We start from the raw sequence: 17348 nt of genomic DNA on the forward strand, positions 1-17348 counted from the left end.
AGGGCCAGGAGGAGAAACAGGAGGTATGCCAGCTCTCAGGGTGAAAGCAGTAGCAGGATCCATGGTAGAAAAGAACAGTGACCTCTTCACCAGGATATTTGCTTCAGTGTTCTCCATCCAACGGAGAGGCCTCTTCAACCTGAGCTCTTTCCTCTCCTCCTTCTCCTGTGGGAGGGACACACTCACCCAGCAACGCACTGGAGAGTGTTTGCATTTTCAGTCCCAGTCATGCAGTGCAGAGTTTAACAGCTGTGCCTTTTAAAATTAAAAATGCCCGGTATTTAGTGCAGCTTGACCCATTCCCACAGGGAAAAGAAACCAGTAATCACAAAGAAACCAGTTCTGTGATATTTTTCTTGAGCACAGTGCTGCAGTCAGGCAGGAGCAACCCCACCAGGGTAAGAATTTACCCCAGCCTTCCCCTTTGATTGATCACAGGATATCCCTTGCTATATGCAGATCCACCTGTGAAGAAGCCAGGCTACTTTGAAGCCAGATCCCCCTTCTGATAGTGGGAAAGCTGGGAGCCATCATCCCAGGGCTGGGCAAAGAGAGAGTTGCACCATTGCAAGGCTATGGCCTAAGCCTATGCCCTTGCATAAATGCCAATACTGTGCTGTTTTAATTTGACAGCTTGGCCACTAAAGGAAGCAACTCCCAGCCCTCCAAGTGACTCCTGGTCTCACAGGCAGAGCTGGGAGATGCAACACTGGTGCCAGCTAGGACTGGACACCAAAAGTAAAAGTGAAACCACCATTTTTAAGTGTTTTTGAGACACTTAAAAGGCAAGGATGACCCCAGGTGAGAATGACCCCAGCCAGCACATGGAACAGAAAGGAAAGGATGTGGCTGAATGGGAGTATCTCACTAGCAAAATTACAGCTCTCGCTGCTGTTTCACCTGTCAACCTTTGCTGCTTTTCTTCTGGGAGGGATGTGTGGTTTCCCCACTGTGCAGAGCCCAAACTGATGCATGAAAAGCCAAACTCGACCCAAGCAACCCTTGAGGTGACCATCAGGGCAGACCCGCAGCAAGACCCTGCTCCCCATCCAGGAGCTCAACTCCCCCTTCCATCACCCTCCGGCTCCAGGACCCCACAGCTGGTTTGTGAGGTTTTATCTCTACCAGGAACTGTGACAGTCCCTAAAATCATCTTGGTGGGGATAATTCTCTCTAAAGAGAAAATGACCCTATGACAGCACAGCCAAGTGCAAGGTTCAGCAGGCGCATCCAACGCCCATCGGGGCATTCCTGCCGAAATTTGCTTTTCCTTGCCAGGCCACCCCTGTATCCTCCTCTGCTCCCAGCCCAGGGAAGGCAGCCTGCCAGCCTGCTTAGCATGCACTTGTCATTGCTGGGAGCAACTGCTGCTGCTAAGGAGCCAAGCTCGGCGGCCACGAGCATCTCAGTCCAGTGTCCCCCCCCCATCCTGGCTCGTCATATGATTTCTCCTAAGGGATAACTGCTGAGCGGGACCGTGTCTCCAAGCTGATCCTTTGCTGATAAGACGGCTGCCAAGCCTTCAGTGCTGAGACAAAAGAGTTCTTCTCGTCCCAGCAGGTTTTTCTGCTGTGAATGACAGAGAAAGGGGGAAAAGTGAGCTGCCTGGCACTGTTCGTGGGCAAGAGGCTTTGGGGGCTCCTTCTCCCCTGCTGTGCTGGCAGACCATGGAGCTTTTCAGGCTGAGCCTGGGCTGTATTTGTCTTCTTCCTTGGCTTGAGGGTAAGTTTCTCCTCCTTCGGGGTAGCTGTAAAGTAGGAAGAGAACTGCCTCCCAGGTTTTAACCTGCTTTTCTGCTGAACTGTTGCTTGGGCTGCAAAGCTCTGAACCCACTAGCTGTAAAACAAGTGCCTCCAGGCGCATTTCAGGGCAGCATCTAAAATGGTATTAAACACAGGGCTACAGAAGAGTGAGGGACAGGCTGGCAAGGTGCAGGGATGGTTGGGCCAGGAACACCACAGTGTCATGCCAGCCACTTTCATAATGTGCTTTTAAAGTGCTAAGAATGGTGGATGAATGAACCTGCTCTGGGAGGGAGGCAGGCACTAAGTGACTTCCTAAGGACTTCCCTGCCCCATCTGCCCCTTCCCAGGAGAAGTGAGTGGGCTCAGAACATGCTGGCAGCATGAGAGAGGGTGGTGGGAAGGGCAGCAGGACCTCGATGTAATTGTCCTCCTCTTGTGGTGGGGGTCCAGGAGGAGGATGTGCTGGGAAGCTGCAGTGTCTGCACTGCTCATCTCCATGGAACAGACCCGGTAGTGGCTCGTGTTAATATTCAGCTGCTTTCTGAGGTTGCTCAAACCCTGTATCATACACAGGAATATTTTGCACCCAAGCAGCCTTGGTTCTGACATGCATGGGTAGATGAGAAAAGCAGAAGTCCTACGGAGTGTTATCTTGCGGAGCCAGAGCGGTGCTGCCCAGGAAGAGCTACCTGGCAGTGGTGCTGCCTGCGGTCTCACCCATCCCATCGTGGGCACTGGGCAGATCTATTTCCCTTGAAAAGAAAAACTCCCCGAGCTAATAAGCACTTCCCTTTTTGTTATTCCTGAGATGTCAGGTTGAAAGGGACTCATTGAAATAAATCCCTGAAGTGCTTCAAGGCTCATACAGACTCTGAATCTGAGAGGAGAACAGCCCTGCAGTTTACAGGTTACCTGCTCAGAGCTGTTCAAAATCCCTTGACCGGAGGACTACAGCTATTTGGGTTGCAAAGCTGGGATGTTTATGGTTTAAAGACAACCCTCAGACTGGCAGCTCTGACAAGCTACTTTCCGTTCCCTGCTCCACAATCTCTATGTGCATGTTCCCTGGGATGCTTTGAGCAGCCAGCCCTTATTTTCCTCTGCACCCAGGTCAAAGGACAGGTTTGTACTCCTACAGGTTTGACTTCTGCTATTTTTTCCAATTAGAGTAAATCCAGTGAACTGAGTCTTTCATTTTGTAAAGCCCCAGGCTGAGGGTATGTCACTGTACTATTAAGGGGTGACAATACATGTGCATCTTTTAAAAGTTAGAGGAGATCTGGTTAAGACCTGGAGATGACACCATGACGGGATGTTAGGAAAGCAGAGCAGCCTTTAGGGTCTTGCTCTTTCTCTCCCTCTAATTCAGATCTTGTCCAGTGTTAGAAGAAAGTGATTTTTTTTCTGTTGCCACACGACAGGAGCCTCATGGCTGTGTTTTATTTGTAAAGTATGGAGGATCACAGGACATTCTTTTCCTTTCCAGTGTAATGCTTTCTGTGAAACACGTGCTCAAACTGCTGCATTTCAGCCAGACCACTAATAAAACCACAACTGTTTTGCCAGAAAGGAATTTATCTTCCCAACACCTGGCAGTGCCCAAAGAAGCTCAAAGAGCAGAGCACAAACATGTTCTTGCTTGGGGCTGATCTCCCCCTGCAGCAGCCTCTCCCCATTCCCTCCTGCCTGAGGCTGCTGAGTTTTAAGGCTGCTGGCAGGACAGAGGTGCTTGCTGCCTACAGACCTTCGAGGGTTTGGTTTCCTGCTGGAAACTGAAAATCCTGGAATTGCCTAAGCTGGACCTGACAGCTGTTTCTTTGGACAGTACCTGCAAGCAGGGAGGGAGCTAAAGTGTTTTCTTACGAAGTCAAACCTAATGGTGACTCTGTGAGGTGGGGGTGGACAGGCGAAGGGAAGTTGGGCACCAGAGGTATTTGTGTCTATACAGACAGAAAGAAAACTGCTGAAATAAGACTGCATTCAACACCTACTCTGGATCCTCATGCACTAAGTGTGAGGCTGGTGGTGGCTCTGCTTGGCATTTTGGCCTGATCCCGTATCTTAGGAGCCACTCTCCTCTCCCTCAAGCCCATGGCAGTGCTGGCTGATCCCTCATGTCTCAACCTCAAAAGACAGCCCTAAGCAATTGAAGAGGCAGAAAAGCCAAGCTTATAGGAGACTTCTCCTCCCCCTTTAATTTTCTAGTCTCCAACTATTTTCAACTTGGGGGATTTCCTGACTGTAGTGTGTTTAACTCTTCAGTAGCTATCAGATCTCCTCTGCTGGCTTGTGCAGACTCTCCCTGGCAGCAAGGATGCACAACTCCTGGGTACAGAACCACCTCCTGCACGCTGTGAGCCGTCCCTTGGCACCCCCCTTCCCATCTGGGATCAGTCCTTGACCAGACAGCCCCTGTCCATCCTTTCCAGACCTCTCTGGATTTTATAGACACTCACCATATCCTCCCAGGGACTGGTTTTCCCCACTTGCACCAGCTTTGTGGTGACGTCTCCAACTTCCCCAGCTTCCCATCATTTATAGATTTTTTTTTTCCCATGCCCCAAACATTCCTTCTTTTCCTATGGCTGCTGTGCTCACCCAGTTCTGCCTGTTCTGCTGGGCAGAAGCCTATTTGCTCTCCACCAGGGACCCACCAGGCTCCATCCAGCATCATCCTCTCCCATAGGGAGATTGGCCACATGCACTGAACTGCCACGGACATTTGTGTCTCTCAACTTTATATCAAGCAAGTACAGTTGGAGGCTGAGGGAGGACTGGGGCAAAATAAAGCAAATGGTTCCAGTCAACAGCAGTTCTGCAAAAAAAAAATACTTAATCTCACCTCCTGCCATGCTGGTATTGGTTATAAAAACAGAAAACAGAGTGCCAATTTCACCACTCCCTTGTGCACATCTGAATTTCCTGTCTTTGACCAAACACATACCATCATACTTCTCTTAGGACAGCCAGTGCCTTCCAGCTGCTTTTAATTTCTTCATCCCACAGCTCTGGGCTGGAGTCCTGCATGGGCAGCAGACAGGGGCTTGCTCCTTTGCATGGAAGGAGATGTTTCCATACGAAGGATTTGCTGATGGGCTGCGTTCAGCTCTGCTCCTACTCACTTACTCGGGGCCCTGTTTGTCTACACCTGACAGCAGCTCAAACTGATTGCCTCAGTTTGATTCAATGTAATATTCCTACAAGTGATCAAAACAGAGCAATGTCAACACCTGCACCAGGAATCCTCCTGCCTTAACTGGGAGTTTCCCTTTTCTGCTACTGCACCATCTCATTTGTATCTTTGCCTGAAGGGAGTAGTACCAGTACTACCACAATTAGTAGCAGTGTATGGAGTGGTGTTGTCCTCATCACCACAGTGTCTGTGCAGCTAAAGATGGCTTTTCCCATATTTTCTGGTTAAATTTTACCTCTTTTGGGCTGGAGCTATTTCTGCTAGGAACTGGAGTCCTTTGCAAGTCTTTAGAGCTAGGGCAAAGACCAGTATTGCTGTCAGGGCAGCTTGAGAGGATGTGAGTCTTCCAAAGCCTCTTCCCATCTCATGCTCTTTGAATCGTTGCAATAGTCCAAGAAGGCAAATGGGGCCTGGGAGAGCTGATATTCAGGGGAGTTATGCAAGGAGACAAACATATGGGATGTATATGAGAATTGTGTGGGTCAGTCTCCCTCAGTGTATGCTCTGTGGAAAAGATAAGATCTGCTGCAGTGGAGAAGAGTGGAGGTAGATTAACATGAGCAGAAAACTCTCTGGGTTATCTCACCAGTAAGTCAGGCCATGGTCCTGCTGGATCTGAGGTTTCTCAGCCATGGTGCAGGTACCCCCTAGGGCTGTCTTCATTTTGGGTGGAAGCAGCAGACAGCTTGGAGACATTTCTCCCAGCCACTGTTGCCACTGCCTGGGTCACTTGGGATGAGCTGCTGTCACACAGTGGTACCCAAAAAGAGACACGTTTGGGAGCTCTTCTGGGCTGTGAGATGTCCCCTCAAAGCAGTCCCTATGAGAGGTGCCATGGCTGCTGCAGATGGATACCTGTCTTTGAGGACAGGTAGAGGCAGGAAAAGGTAAATTTCTGACTGTGACTCAGCACACATCTCTCTACAGAAAACACCCACTTGGCAAAGAGAATTTCAGCTAATTAAAAGATTTTTCCAAGTGTTAGGAACCCCACTAGGGAGGACAAAAGAGGTCAAAGCCAATGTTGATATTCCTGGGTGACCTGGAGTGTTTTGGGAACCTGTGCTTGCTCAGCTCTGACTTGGTTCCCTCCACAGAGCCTTTAGAGAGGACAACTCACCCCAAACAATTTGCAAGTGTCTTCTATCAAAACATCACAGAAATGGTAGAAAAGCCTAGAAACAGCAGAAACTTTCCCAGTTGCACTGGGATTACTGGTAACCAAGGCTTTACTGGTGGCATTACCTTAATTAGGAACATTGCATGGCTTTTGCTCCTAATCCTACATGGAACAGCATGTCCCAAGGGTGGCCATGCTGCAGAGAAGCAGGGGGCTATATTTGCCTGCTTTTTCTATCTTGTAACCAGACAGAGAGGCAGTATCATAGGACAAACGAGCTGGCATCAAGAGCCTTGCTAGAAATTGTTTATTTTGTACCTAAAAATATGAAGAGGCCTAAGTGTTCAAGTATGAGCAGCTCAAAGCAGGCATCTACTTGGGCTCTGTGGGTAAGGCTTGTATTTTCCAGAAACGCTGAGTCCCATCCTCAGGGAGTACACTGGATGCTCTGGTTGCTCCCGGTTAACATCCCTAAAATGTTAGGGCTGATGGCCTTATTTGCTGGACCACTGGACAGTGGGGACTTGGCAATGTCAGGAAAAAGAATGTCATTTTGCCTCCTGAGTAAAGATTCTTAGTGCCTGACGTGTATCTCAAAGTAAACATACTCCAGCTTTAACTGTGCGGGGCACGTTCTTTAGAGTGGAACATAAAACACCAGGGGCTGTACACAAGAGAGCAAAACACGCACCTGCTGGCTGGGTTAAACAGCAGCACTCTTTAAAATGTAATAAAAATACACAGAACTTTCAAATGGACAGTCACTGCCAAGTAGGGAAAAGAAAAAAAGCAGCAGAGATTCTGGCACGTTTAACAATAAAACCTGTAATAAAACATAGGAGAAAGAGACTTAGATGAGGAACCTAGAGAGGGCACAGAAAAACTGCCAACGGAAATTTTCAAACGCATCTGAAATAGGAATTTGGTGGGGGTAAGGAGGTTAATAAACAGCTGACATAAATATAAGAAGGGCAAGAATATAAATATAAGAAGGCCGAAAGTAGGGCAGTGTAGAAAGGCTGAATTGGCTTGGTGCTCACTTCAGACATGGTCAGGCAGTCACTCTCTGCAGTTTGAAGAGTGTTATCAAGTAAAATTGGCAACAGAGGAAGTTTTAGGAGGAAAAAAAAATCATAAATAATTCTGTGGCAAATGACCAGCCCACATGGCATTCACACTGAGTTACAGGAAACCAAAGATGACATTTTTTTATACTTCTAAGGAGTGTGTAAAGTCTTATTTAAAGCAACCTCAGCACCAAAGGGCTGCAGTACAGCAATGATGTCCCCCTCAAGAAGGATCCTTGCAGAGCCTGGGGAGACATAGGTCACAAGGCTTGATTTTGGCACCAGGAAAGTCAGTGAAAGCAAAGCACAGTATTTACAGGCAGACAGAAAAATATGAGAAAAGTCAACACAGCTTTTGTAATGGGGACATCTGACATCCATGAGGGCATCAATGAGCTCATAAATGGGGTGAGCTGACCAAGACTTTGTGCTTGTGTTTGCAAAAGGCTTTTTGATAAGATTCTTCCACCAAGGCCCTTAAGAAGCTCCATTCTCATGGAGTAAGAGAGAGGCTTAGCCCACAGGTTGTAACAAAGAGCTGGAATAAGCTGACAATGGTGACAGCAAAGTGAAGATATCAGCAGGTGCTGACAAAAATCAAAAGGGGTGAATAATGAAGTAATTAAGTTTGCTGATGAGTTTTATTATTGAGAATAATAAAAACTGAGGTTGACTGTGTGGAACTGAAGAAGGAGCTCATAATACTGATGGAGCAACAAAATGATGGGATTTTTTACCTTCTGAGTTGAAAAATACAATGTAGTGTACATGAGAAAAACCATTTTAAGCATAAATCCTGGGCTCAGCAGATGTTTTATCTGTCCCAGAACAGTTGTCATATTCCCCTGTTACTTTTTTTAGACAGCTCTCAAATCATTATTTTGGAAATGGGTTTCTCACAGTTAAACTGAAGCAAAGATGTGAGAATTCTGGATTTCAGATTCTAGGGAAAAAAGGCAGGGGTGGGGTGGTGGTGGGATTGTGTTCATCCATTTCAATTTTCCGTGGATTATGGGAGATTATATATGAGATATTTCTCATGCCCTTTGAAACTGGCAGAAACTCAAGTCCCAAGTGCATTAAATATCTTACCTCCACCCAACCCTCAAAAAGGGTTAAAGAGAACAGGACTCATAAGCTGTCCACAGACAGCCTAGAAATTTAATTTCCATTTAGGCACATTGGCTTGGCAGAAATTGTCTGGATCAGTGGCTATCACAGGTCCATGAAACTCAATATACCAGTGCAGACACATCCATCCTCATCTCAGAGCTGGTGCAGTAGTACTGTAGTTTCTAGCTGCCTCTCTCCAGACATTCAGGAGGAGCAGAAAGGCCTGATCTGTTTCTGATTTAACAGCCCCCAGGCACGATTTATCTAACAGAACCCCAGAATTTCCTGAGAGAAAAACATGAGAGCTCTTTTAAGCTATTGTTTATACCCTTGGTATTGTGTACTGGTTTCTGTTTATACTGTCACTTATTTTTTCAGGTACTGAGCCAAATACTTGCTACAGAGAAAAGTATTGTTCTTTGCTCTGGGAGGGGAAACTCTGCAGAAGTAGTTTAGATAAAATCAGTGTTCTTGTTTAACATCACTTTTCATTGTCCTCTTACTCTTTATGCTCTGCACTGTTTGCTGATGGGGCTTTTATAACTCTGCTCCTGGGGAAAACAGGGGGAAAAAAGTCACTGCTGAAAGCTGGGAGTTACCATGTGTTAATTGTAATGAAGAGATTTCCAGAATGTTCAAAAACTTGAAACTTATTTCTATTCCTCTGTCTCAGGCGTAAAATACACAGCAGAAGGTACATCCACATCAGTGACAGATGGTTTGGCATTTAACATTTTGCTCAGGATGTTCACAGGCCACACCTGACGATTTTATACTGAAAACAGGGCCAACTGTCCACATAACATGACAATATCCATCCTAAGTCATCTGAGATGTTGGGACCTGTTGCTCTTAAAAGCAACAAGCAACTACAGAAATTGCTTCAAACTGTATGTTTGTTGTGGGATGGCTGTAATGTCTCTCTCTTACAAAGGGGTTGTTAAAAGTGGTACCTTCATGCCTGGGGTGCACAGACCAAAGTCAGGTGTGCCAAAAAGAAGATAATTTCAAAACTTACATGAGCGGCGTCAGCCAAGTACTTACACATTTCTGATGGAATATGGTTTTATCCCAACACTGCTTTAACATCACCAGAAGCCATTTAATGGAAAGTGTAGTGCAAGGTGGCCTAGCTGGCCCCAGATGAATAGCACTGGGGGAATTTCAATTGCTTTTTTATAAGGAAGATTTGACCCGGATAGAGGTGAGAAAACCCCAAACCATCTAATCATTTCGGAGGGAGGGAAGGATGGGTACCTAATTATAGCAGTTGAAATACTGAATTAAATATATATAGGCAGGTATTTCACAGAATCATAGAATTGTTCAGGTTGGAAGGATGGTAAGCTTTTTTCCCCATTAGTTACGTGGGCTGTTATTTTTCTCTGGCGTTGCTCAGGGCTGTTTACACACTCTGTATTTTAAAGAAATGCCATTCCGGGGAATTAAGAAGCTGAGAGAACTGTTTATCTGGGCATGTCCACCCAGGAAAAGACTGGTGGGTTATGTTCTCCCCTTCCCCAGGGCATTTACAATGTCTGGTGCTCAGAAGAGGCGTTTGCCTCAGCCATGCACAGATACTAAACCGTGCTCTGATTGTACCGCAGTAGCAGAGGGACAAGGCTTCCTCATACGGAACACCCGCCTGGAAAAGTGCATTCGTGTCTCCCTCCACAACACCAACAGCATCAGCCTGACCAGCTGCAAGGCACATTCCCAGCAGCAGCAGTGGAGCTGGGACCCCGACAGCAGGACCATTGTCAGCCTCCAAACGAAGCAGTGCTTGTCGGCCCACAGGGCGCGGGAGAACGCTCTGGTCAAGCTGGAGCCCTGCGGAGACTGGGAACGCCAGGCATGGTCCTGCAGCAAGAAGGGGCACTTGACTCTGCAGAGTCTGGGCTTCCACCTCAGCACCCAGGAAGGAGGCCACAAGGTCTTTGTCTCAAGGGAGAAGGACAAACTCAGCAGGTGGAAGACTTTAGCAGATGAAACCATCTGTGCTGCTGCCCGGACAGCAGCTCGGAGGCCCAGCAAGCCAACACAACAAGATATAGACACACGTGTGTGGATCTATGAAAGTAAGATGAGGTAGATTTAGCATCAGATAACATCTAACTTACATGTCACCCAAGCCACCTAACACTGGGCTTGCATCCATCATTCTAACTCATGTTCACTTCAGCCCCATCTGGAGAGATACCAGATGGCTCCAGCTCAGCCCCACTTGGTACCACTGGCTCCCCCAGTAGCTGCTGTTCAGTGTTTCCCAGAAAGCTCACACTACCTTATAGGATCAGGTCTCTAAACCCCAGCTGCATTTCTGATGACAGGCAAATATTTCAGAACACACATAATATTTCAGGTACCCATAGCCAGTAATAGTTGAAATGGCTTGACTCTCCCAAGCCCAGAACAATGAAGACAGTCCCGCAAAGTCAGGTGCTTTAGTCTTTCAAAGGGCTTTTGGTACGTTGGGAGGTCATTTTTGGTAACAAGACAACTGGAGGCAGCTGAAAATCTCTTTTAAACTTGTACGAATCATTGAGAAGTAGCTATATTTGAAATCAGAAATTGTTATTTGAAATCAGAATTGTTATAAGGTACAGTTATCTCCCTCGAACAATGCACGTTTCACCAATGAAACCATAATTCTAACCTTCATTCTGTGTTGTCATGAGTCTCAGAAGTGAACCTTGCTCCCGGTGCCTGAAGTAACCACAAAGAGATTAGTGAACACAGCAAGTCGAGGGAGGCAGTGTGCTGCTCTGCCTTTGCAGTAAGAAATCCCAGAAGATGACATCAAAAATTATAAAAAATCTGGTTTATATTATCAGTTTCATGCCCTCGATCTTTGCTAAGAAAATCTAGTCTCTCCCTTCATGAGTGTTCACTAGCCTCTGCCTAGACAGGACACAAAAAAGGTAGAAACCTTGCTCCTGTCATAGTTTTAGGTGTTGGACACGAGGCTAAAAGACAACAGGCATAGTCACTGTGCCACAATGACTGTCATCATTTGTCACATGCTCAGTGAAGCCCACTGCTGACCACTGATAATTCATGGTCCAGTCTGTTTCTCTCTTCCATTTAATCCCTTCTGTAAAGAATGGTGATTTCAGGACTTTTCTTCTAAATTTCTGTACAGAAGTGAGACCTGAAAATCACACTCAATTCCTCCCCTCATCCTCTCCTTTCTTCCACTCCAGGTACCAGAAAAAAGCTGGTGTTTGTAGTGGCTTTTCTGGGTTTGTTTGTCCCCTCTGTAGGTTATGAGGTTCTCAACCTTCCTGAGGGGAAATTATTTCCCTTACAGGAGGCTATTCCTTACTTTAAGGTTGACGGTCCAAAGAGATTTTGAGCTTTGTAGAAATGAGTAAAGAGAAAATGTGATGAATGTAGTTGGCATAAGCAGATGGATTATGAGTATAACCTTTCGACACAAAGAGGTTATATCTAATTTTAAATAAAAACAGATACATTAGCTGTTTGGGCTGCCATGTGAAGATACAGTGGCCTTTTTCCCAAGGTTTTTAATAAGCCAACTAGAAGGTTAACATGTAATTATCACTGTAGTCACAACTAGTGTTTTGTTTAGCATGAAGTTAAATATGGACCATACAAATCAGATACCATAACAGGCTAGTTAAATATAGGCTAGGAAATGCGTGGAACATTTAAGATATGGGAAAAAGGCATGTGAAAAGAGCGTTTGCATTCCCCAAGGCACTGTTCCTGGCAGTCCAGGGTTGCCTCTGAGCCAGGATCCTCAAATAAGGCTGTGAGGGTAAACACTGAGCAGACTTTGAATCAGGTTGTGCCAGTTAGTGTGTCTCATGCAAACTAATAATTATCCTATCAATCCCATGGTTCAGTCTACTGGAGGGAACCTCTGATCACTCACTACAACATCAAAGTCCTATGTGTTTGTTTAGGCATTTCGTATCCAAGTTTCAGTTGATCATTGACAGAGAAGTTCTATCTCGGGGAGTTATTGACTCAATAAATTACACTTGTGTAACCACAGATGACACAGGAGGGGATACGGGTCAGATAGGCAGCAGGGAGCCCTGAAGACATGGGTTTTTTGATCTTGCCACACATATCAGTGCAGGGGAGGGGTGAATTGCTGCCCCAGGAATTCCCACAACCTCCCCTCTAGCAGCAGTTGCTTTCCCACTTGCCCTACTTCTGCAGTAGGACTCGAAGGCAAAGGAAGTTGCTGAGCCCTGCAAGAGGTATGGACTACTTAGCACCCTTTTGATCCCATTTTTTCATCTGCAGAGTTGGTAGTAGCTGTGATTCTTCCTCTTGCCTCTTCCTCACACTTTAATAGCTTTAATAGCTGGTGTTCCACTCATACTTTTTAGACCAATGACCGTATTTACCACCAGAAAACAAGCTCTGCTTTGGTTGTTGATTCAGTCCCGAGATGTTCATTTCACCTTTAAAATCTGTGAGAACTGAAGGCCCCTGATGCACAGGAGGAGGTGATTCCTACTGCACCACATCTGTTTGCCTTGCAGGGCAGAGGACCAAAACAGCAGGAATGGGTTCCCTTTCCTTGCTGGGCATTGAGCATATTCAGGTTCCTGTACAAAAAGTAAATGATAATCATACAGATCTTTGCTTTACTTTCTTCCAAGCTAAAACCATCGATTCATCAAAGATCGATGCCGTGGACAGAGAGTCTCCTGTGATCTTGACTGACCCACCTCTGGCTAACAAATGGAACAGCACAGTGTCTCCAATAAGGACCAGACAGGCACAGCTCCCAGCAAATGAGGGTGAGCACTTTTCTGAATGCATATGTGAGAACAGCAGGAAGGAAAGTGTGGGCAGCACTCAGAGGTTACTCAACTATTTTCAGTGCTCTGAGGACTTCTGAAGAACTTCCATGTGTACCACGGACTGTTTTCATAAACATGCTGAGGTGTTTTCCCTTGGCAAGCAGTCCAGTGATATGGCCATAGCCTTAACCTGCAGGCACAGCCATTAGATGTTTTAGGAGCAACAAATACCAGCAGATGGGGAACACCAAGGAACAATACAGTTTCCTTTTCCCTTCTGGGTCCATACAAAGGGTATTTGTGGTTACAGTGCAGCCCCAGGAGGAATTTGGTGTTTTCTCTGGTCCAACTGGAAGCTTCTAATCTGAGTCTCTCTGCTTCTTCCCCTAGATGTATCCCAGAATCACTCTAAGAAGCATGGAAATCGAGGAAAAAACACTGGGGCCAGGCTTGCAGGTAAGTCCAGGGATCAGCCAGAGGAAGAAGGGACCAGGTAAATGAAGGTTCATCAGTGCTCCTGTCCTTCCCATCACAACAGAGCTACATTCCCCTGGGTACTGCTGAGGATGCTCAGTAGGAAGTAGGGTACCAAATTACCTGTCAGAAATACTCTTTTTAAAGATTAAACAAATCTCCACAGGCCTGGAGTAAAAAAGTGAGTAAAAACATGTAAATGCTTTGTTTCAGCTCATCAGAAGAATTAGCTACCTACCTACAAGCACTGCTCCCTTCCCCCAGCACTTCCTATTTTGTATCAGAAAGCTGCAGAGAGGAGAAGCACGAATAGTTATTGTCTTCACAGCAAAAAAGAAATCCTTTTGTGGACATTTTCAACAGAGGGGTGCTGTGTAGTGTAAAGCAGCTGTAAGAGGTTGATCTTGTAGACAAAACACTTTTACTGGTATCTGCCAGTCTTTAGAGACATTACAGGTGCTTTTTTGTGTCAATTGTGGGTATTGCATAAGAGCAGGGACAGGTACAGCAAACACTTGATGCTTTCTATGATACCCTTTCAGGCACCAACTGGAAGACAGCCATGCTGGTCCTCAGCCCCTTGGCATTCATACTGGGATTAATAATACTGACACTCAATGTTCACTACAACAAGTAAGTGACATTCAGGTTCATTCAGCCTGCCATGAACAGTACTTTAAAACAAAACTTGAGCATTTCAAAACAAAAAGTCTTGCTCGTGGCACTGCCCTTCTCCATCTCACACCTGAAGTCTCTGGCTCTCAGCAGATGGGTCTGCTCACCAGTGATGTCACCTTTGGTGATACCTCCTCTCTGTCACCCCATTTATCCGTCCCACTCACTAAACCATCCAGATGCAGCCACTGGAGCTGGCTGCTCCTCTCCTGCACAGCTCACACCACCCTGGAGGATGTGGCATTACCAGTGAAGCCACCAAGTGACAGGCGGGTGCAGTTACGTACCCTCTTCTCTCTCCTCCTAGGAAGAAGAAAATCCTCTCTGCCCTGAAGAGCTCTCCAGCCAACAGCAGCAGAGTTGACCTACGGGAGCCAACTCCCTTACGAAGGGGTCCCCAGACGTACCTCCCACCATCCCGCTCCCCTTCCCTGAGGCACGGAGAGATCCTCATCGAGTGGAAAGATGGGACAGTCACTCCCCTTTTTGACAATGTCAGTTATCAAATGGACTAGCTTCAAAGTAACAGAGCTGTTGTTCCGCCCCGTGTCACTCTTCCAACCAGGAAGAATGCCACCACGGTCTTTCTGCCCTTGCTGTTTCAACAGTAAGCACTGTTTGGTTTTTGGTTTTTTTTTTGAACACTTGAGTACAATCTCCTTGCACAGCACAGGGTTGAAGCAAGCAGAGTAGATTGTTTGGTTTGTAGAGGCACATGCTGCTTAGCAGTTCCAGAGCTGCTTTAACCCATAACAAAGCCCAGGTTTACCTAAATGAAGCTGAGACTTTCACCAGCTGCAACTGCTCATTGAACCGAAATTCTAGATTACTGAGCACATGAGAAAGTAAATCTTTGAAGATAAGGTATAAGAGAAAAAAATGAAATCCTGATGATCCATAAATTCTTTTTAAGACAAAACTAGCTGTCAACAGGCACAGGAACCTGTCGGTTATGTTGTCAGTGTGAGAATATAACTAATAAGCACTATTTTCAGGACTCAAAAAATTATAGTCTCCTCCAGATATCTGCCAAAATACTCACCCCCACTAAGTTGTCAATTAAGTAACAGCAAGCAATTTTTCTAACTTAAAAGGCAGCACTCCATTGTCCTCTCTGCATGTCTGCAAGAGCCCTGCTGAGAGAGCATGTGTCTCTCCAAATACTTCCCTATTTAGGATGTACAAAACCTTATTAAAACACACACCCTCTTTTATTAAACAGACTGGCAGGTAACGTCGGTCATGCTTGTTGGGGATATTGCATATAGAGCCACCTTATACCAGCTTCAGTCTCTGATCTCCTATAATCACATGAAATAGTCAATGAACAGATATATTGTTCCCATCAGAGTAGTAATATAGTTTGAGGTTTTTTTCTAGACAGGAGTTAAGACACTGTTTTCAGCCTTTACACTTCTTGTTTGAGCGTAATTACCTGTGACTGTCACACTCAGTCCTGGTCTTTTCTCAGTGAAACTTGCAATGTCTTAGTGCTTTCCTAATATTCACGAATTTATGCTTTTCTTCTCTCTGATTCTGAGATGATGTAATCGTGGCTATAAGTCAGGAGTTACTTGGACAAAGAAATACTAACACCAGAAAATACACGTGTCAGTGTATTCGTTCAGCAGAGCAAGGACAACCATATCCTCATGTCTCTTACTAGAACAACTCTTTTCACTTTACCTAAATTAGGTTGTTCTGCTATTTCAGGGTAGCTTGGACTTCTCTAGAGTTTGACTTTATTTAACCTATGGCAGAAATAAGGTTCCTCTAGGGAATTTAAAGTCTCTTCCTTTTTTAAATTTTTCTTTTTAAATATAGATCCACAGCTTGGTAAAAGGTTTACTGCCATGAGATACTATTACAAGCAAAAACTTAACTGTTCTCAAGAAAGAAAATAAAAGCCCCATTGGGTTCAGAGCATGAAAATTGTTGAGGTCAGAAATAAATGTCTTCCCCAGGCATATTATTCCTTAATTATTTACTGGAGGGTTTCCCAGACGCTCCTTGGAAAAATAATTTACTACTAGACATGGGCAGAGGAAGAACTCTTTCTTCACCAGTGAGCAGGGAACACAAAAAAGAATCAGAGTTAAATTCTGACTTTCCAATGTTTCCACTTTAAAACAAATTCAAAGACTTTGGGGTCAAGGTTCCAAATGTGCAAGCATCATTTTAGTTCGAAAATTTGTGGGAATGCATTCTGTACATAAATATCTCAAAATGCACAAGAATTGCCTCACCAATTATCACAGTTACATCCCTTATACCTTCTTCTGCCAGAGTTAAGATGCCTGCCTTTGAAATTTTGTCCAAGGAGCACATCACCTCACAGTGCACAGCACTGGTCGCCCTCCAAAATCTGGACACACTTTGGGAACACTGAGTAAGCAGCGCCTTTAAAAGAGAAATAATGGCTTGGAGTTCAGCTCCTTGCTTTCCAAAGCAACAAGTACATATGTTCATTACTGCTGAATGGGCAGAACTGATGACTTGTTAATGACTCTCTGTAACTCGTACTTAATAAGTTAATCTTGCTCATAAACACTAAGGCAGCAACACCATTGTTTACACAGCACTGATTAAAATGTAGCTCAAACAGTAATGAAAAAACAAGACTGAAGCAGCACAGGCTTTTAACTCTTCTCTCACCCTGTCTGTAGCTTTTTGTTATTTCTCACTAGTTTACTCACATTAGATGCTAGAGACCAAATGTTGCCAGGTATGGACAGAGGAACTGAAGGTGTGAGTCTTCATCGGGAGAGGTCTTAGAAAGAAGGTTGGCCGAACATACATCAGGAAAGACTCCAAAATAGCTGATTCTGCCATGGGGCTGGACCTTGTGACAGTGGGATTCACCTTCCATCCTCTGGTTCTGAAGTTAGCTGAGAAACACTCAGACCAATCGCACAGCCTGTGTGCTTCCACTTCTGCGACTACCTGAGTGAAATGCTTCTGAACAGTGTTCATAATCAAAATAAAACTTGACTGTAAAGTGGAGGACATTGAAGTTGTTTATGTGTGTATACATGTATCTGTATAAAAGCCTCCTTAGAGTGCATCCTTTTTTTGTGTGTATGCATATATACATACATACATACATATAAAGATGCACTATAGGAAGGATTTTATAAACTTCTCCACAGGAAGATAACAGAGTAATGAGCAAGGTGC

At 45.3% G+C, this 17348-nt stretch overlaps 1 protein-coding gene across 2 annotated transcripts; it reads left to right on the forward strand.

The window, feature by feature from the left end:
- The first annotated feature begins 1161 nt into the window (after positions 1-1161).
- LOC127478601 (uncharacterized) lies at positions 1162-17174 on the forward strand. 2 transcript variants are annotated; one of them, XM_051804525.1, is made up of 6 exons: positions 1162-1722; positions 9849-10316; positions 12879-13019; positions 13413-13478; positions 14039-14129; positions 14479-17174. In XM_051804525.1, the coding sequence occupies exons 1-6, from the start codon at positions 1668-1670 to the stop codon at positions 14684-14686; spliced, it is 1029 nt and encodes a 342-aa protein (XP_051660485.1). In that variant the 5' UTR covers positions 1162-1667; the 3' UTR covers positions 14687-17174. The 2 variants fall into 2 exon arrangements, with proteins under 2 accessions (XP_051660485.1, XP_051660484.1); XM_051804524.1 differs by having other exon boundaries at positions 1163-1722; positions 9846-10316.
- Positions 17175-17348: the final 174 nt, after the last annotated feature.

The sequence above is a fragment of the Manacus candei genome, unplaced genomic scaffold, assembly GCF_025592945.1.
Source record: "Manacus candei isolate 608988 ecotype Guabito, Panama unplaced genomic scaffold, ASM2559294v1 h1tg000061l, whole genome shotgun sequence".
In the NCBI taxonomy this organism is placed as follows: domain Eukaryota; kingdom Metazoa; phylum Chordata; class Aves; order Passeriformes; family Pipridae; genus Manacus; species Manacus candei.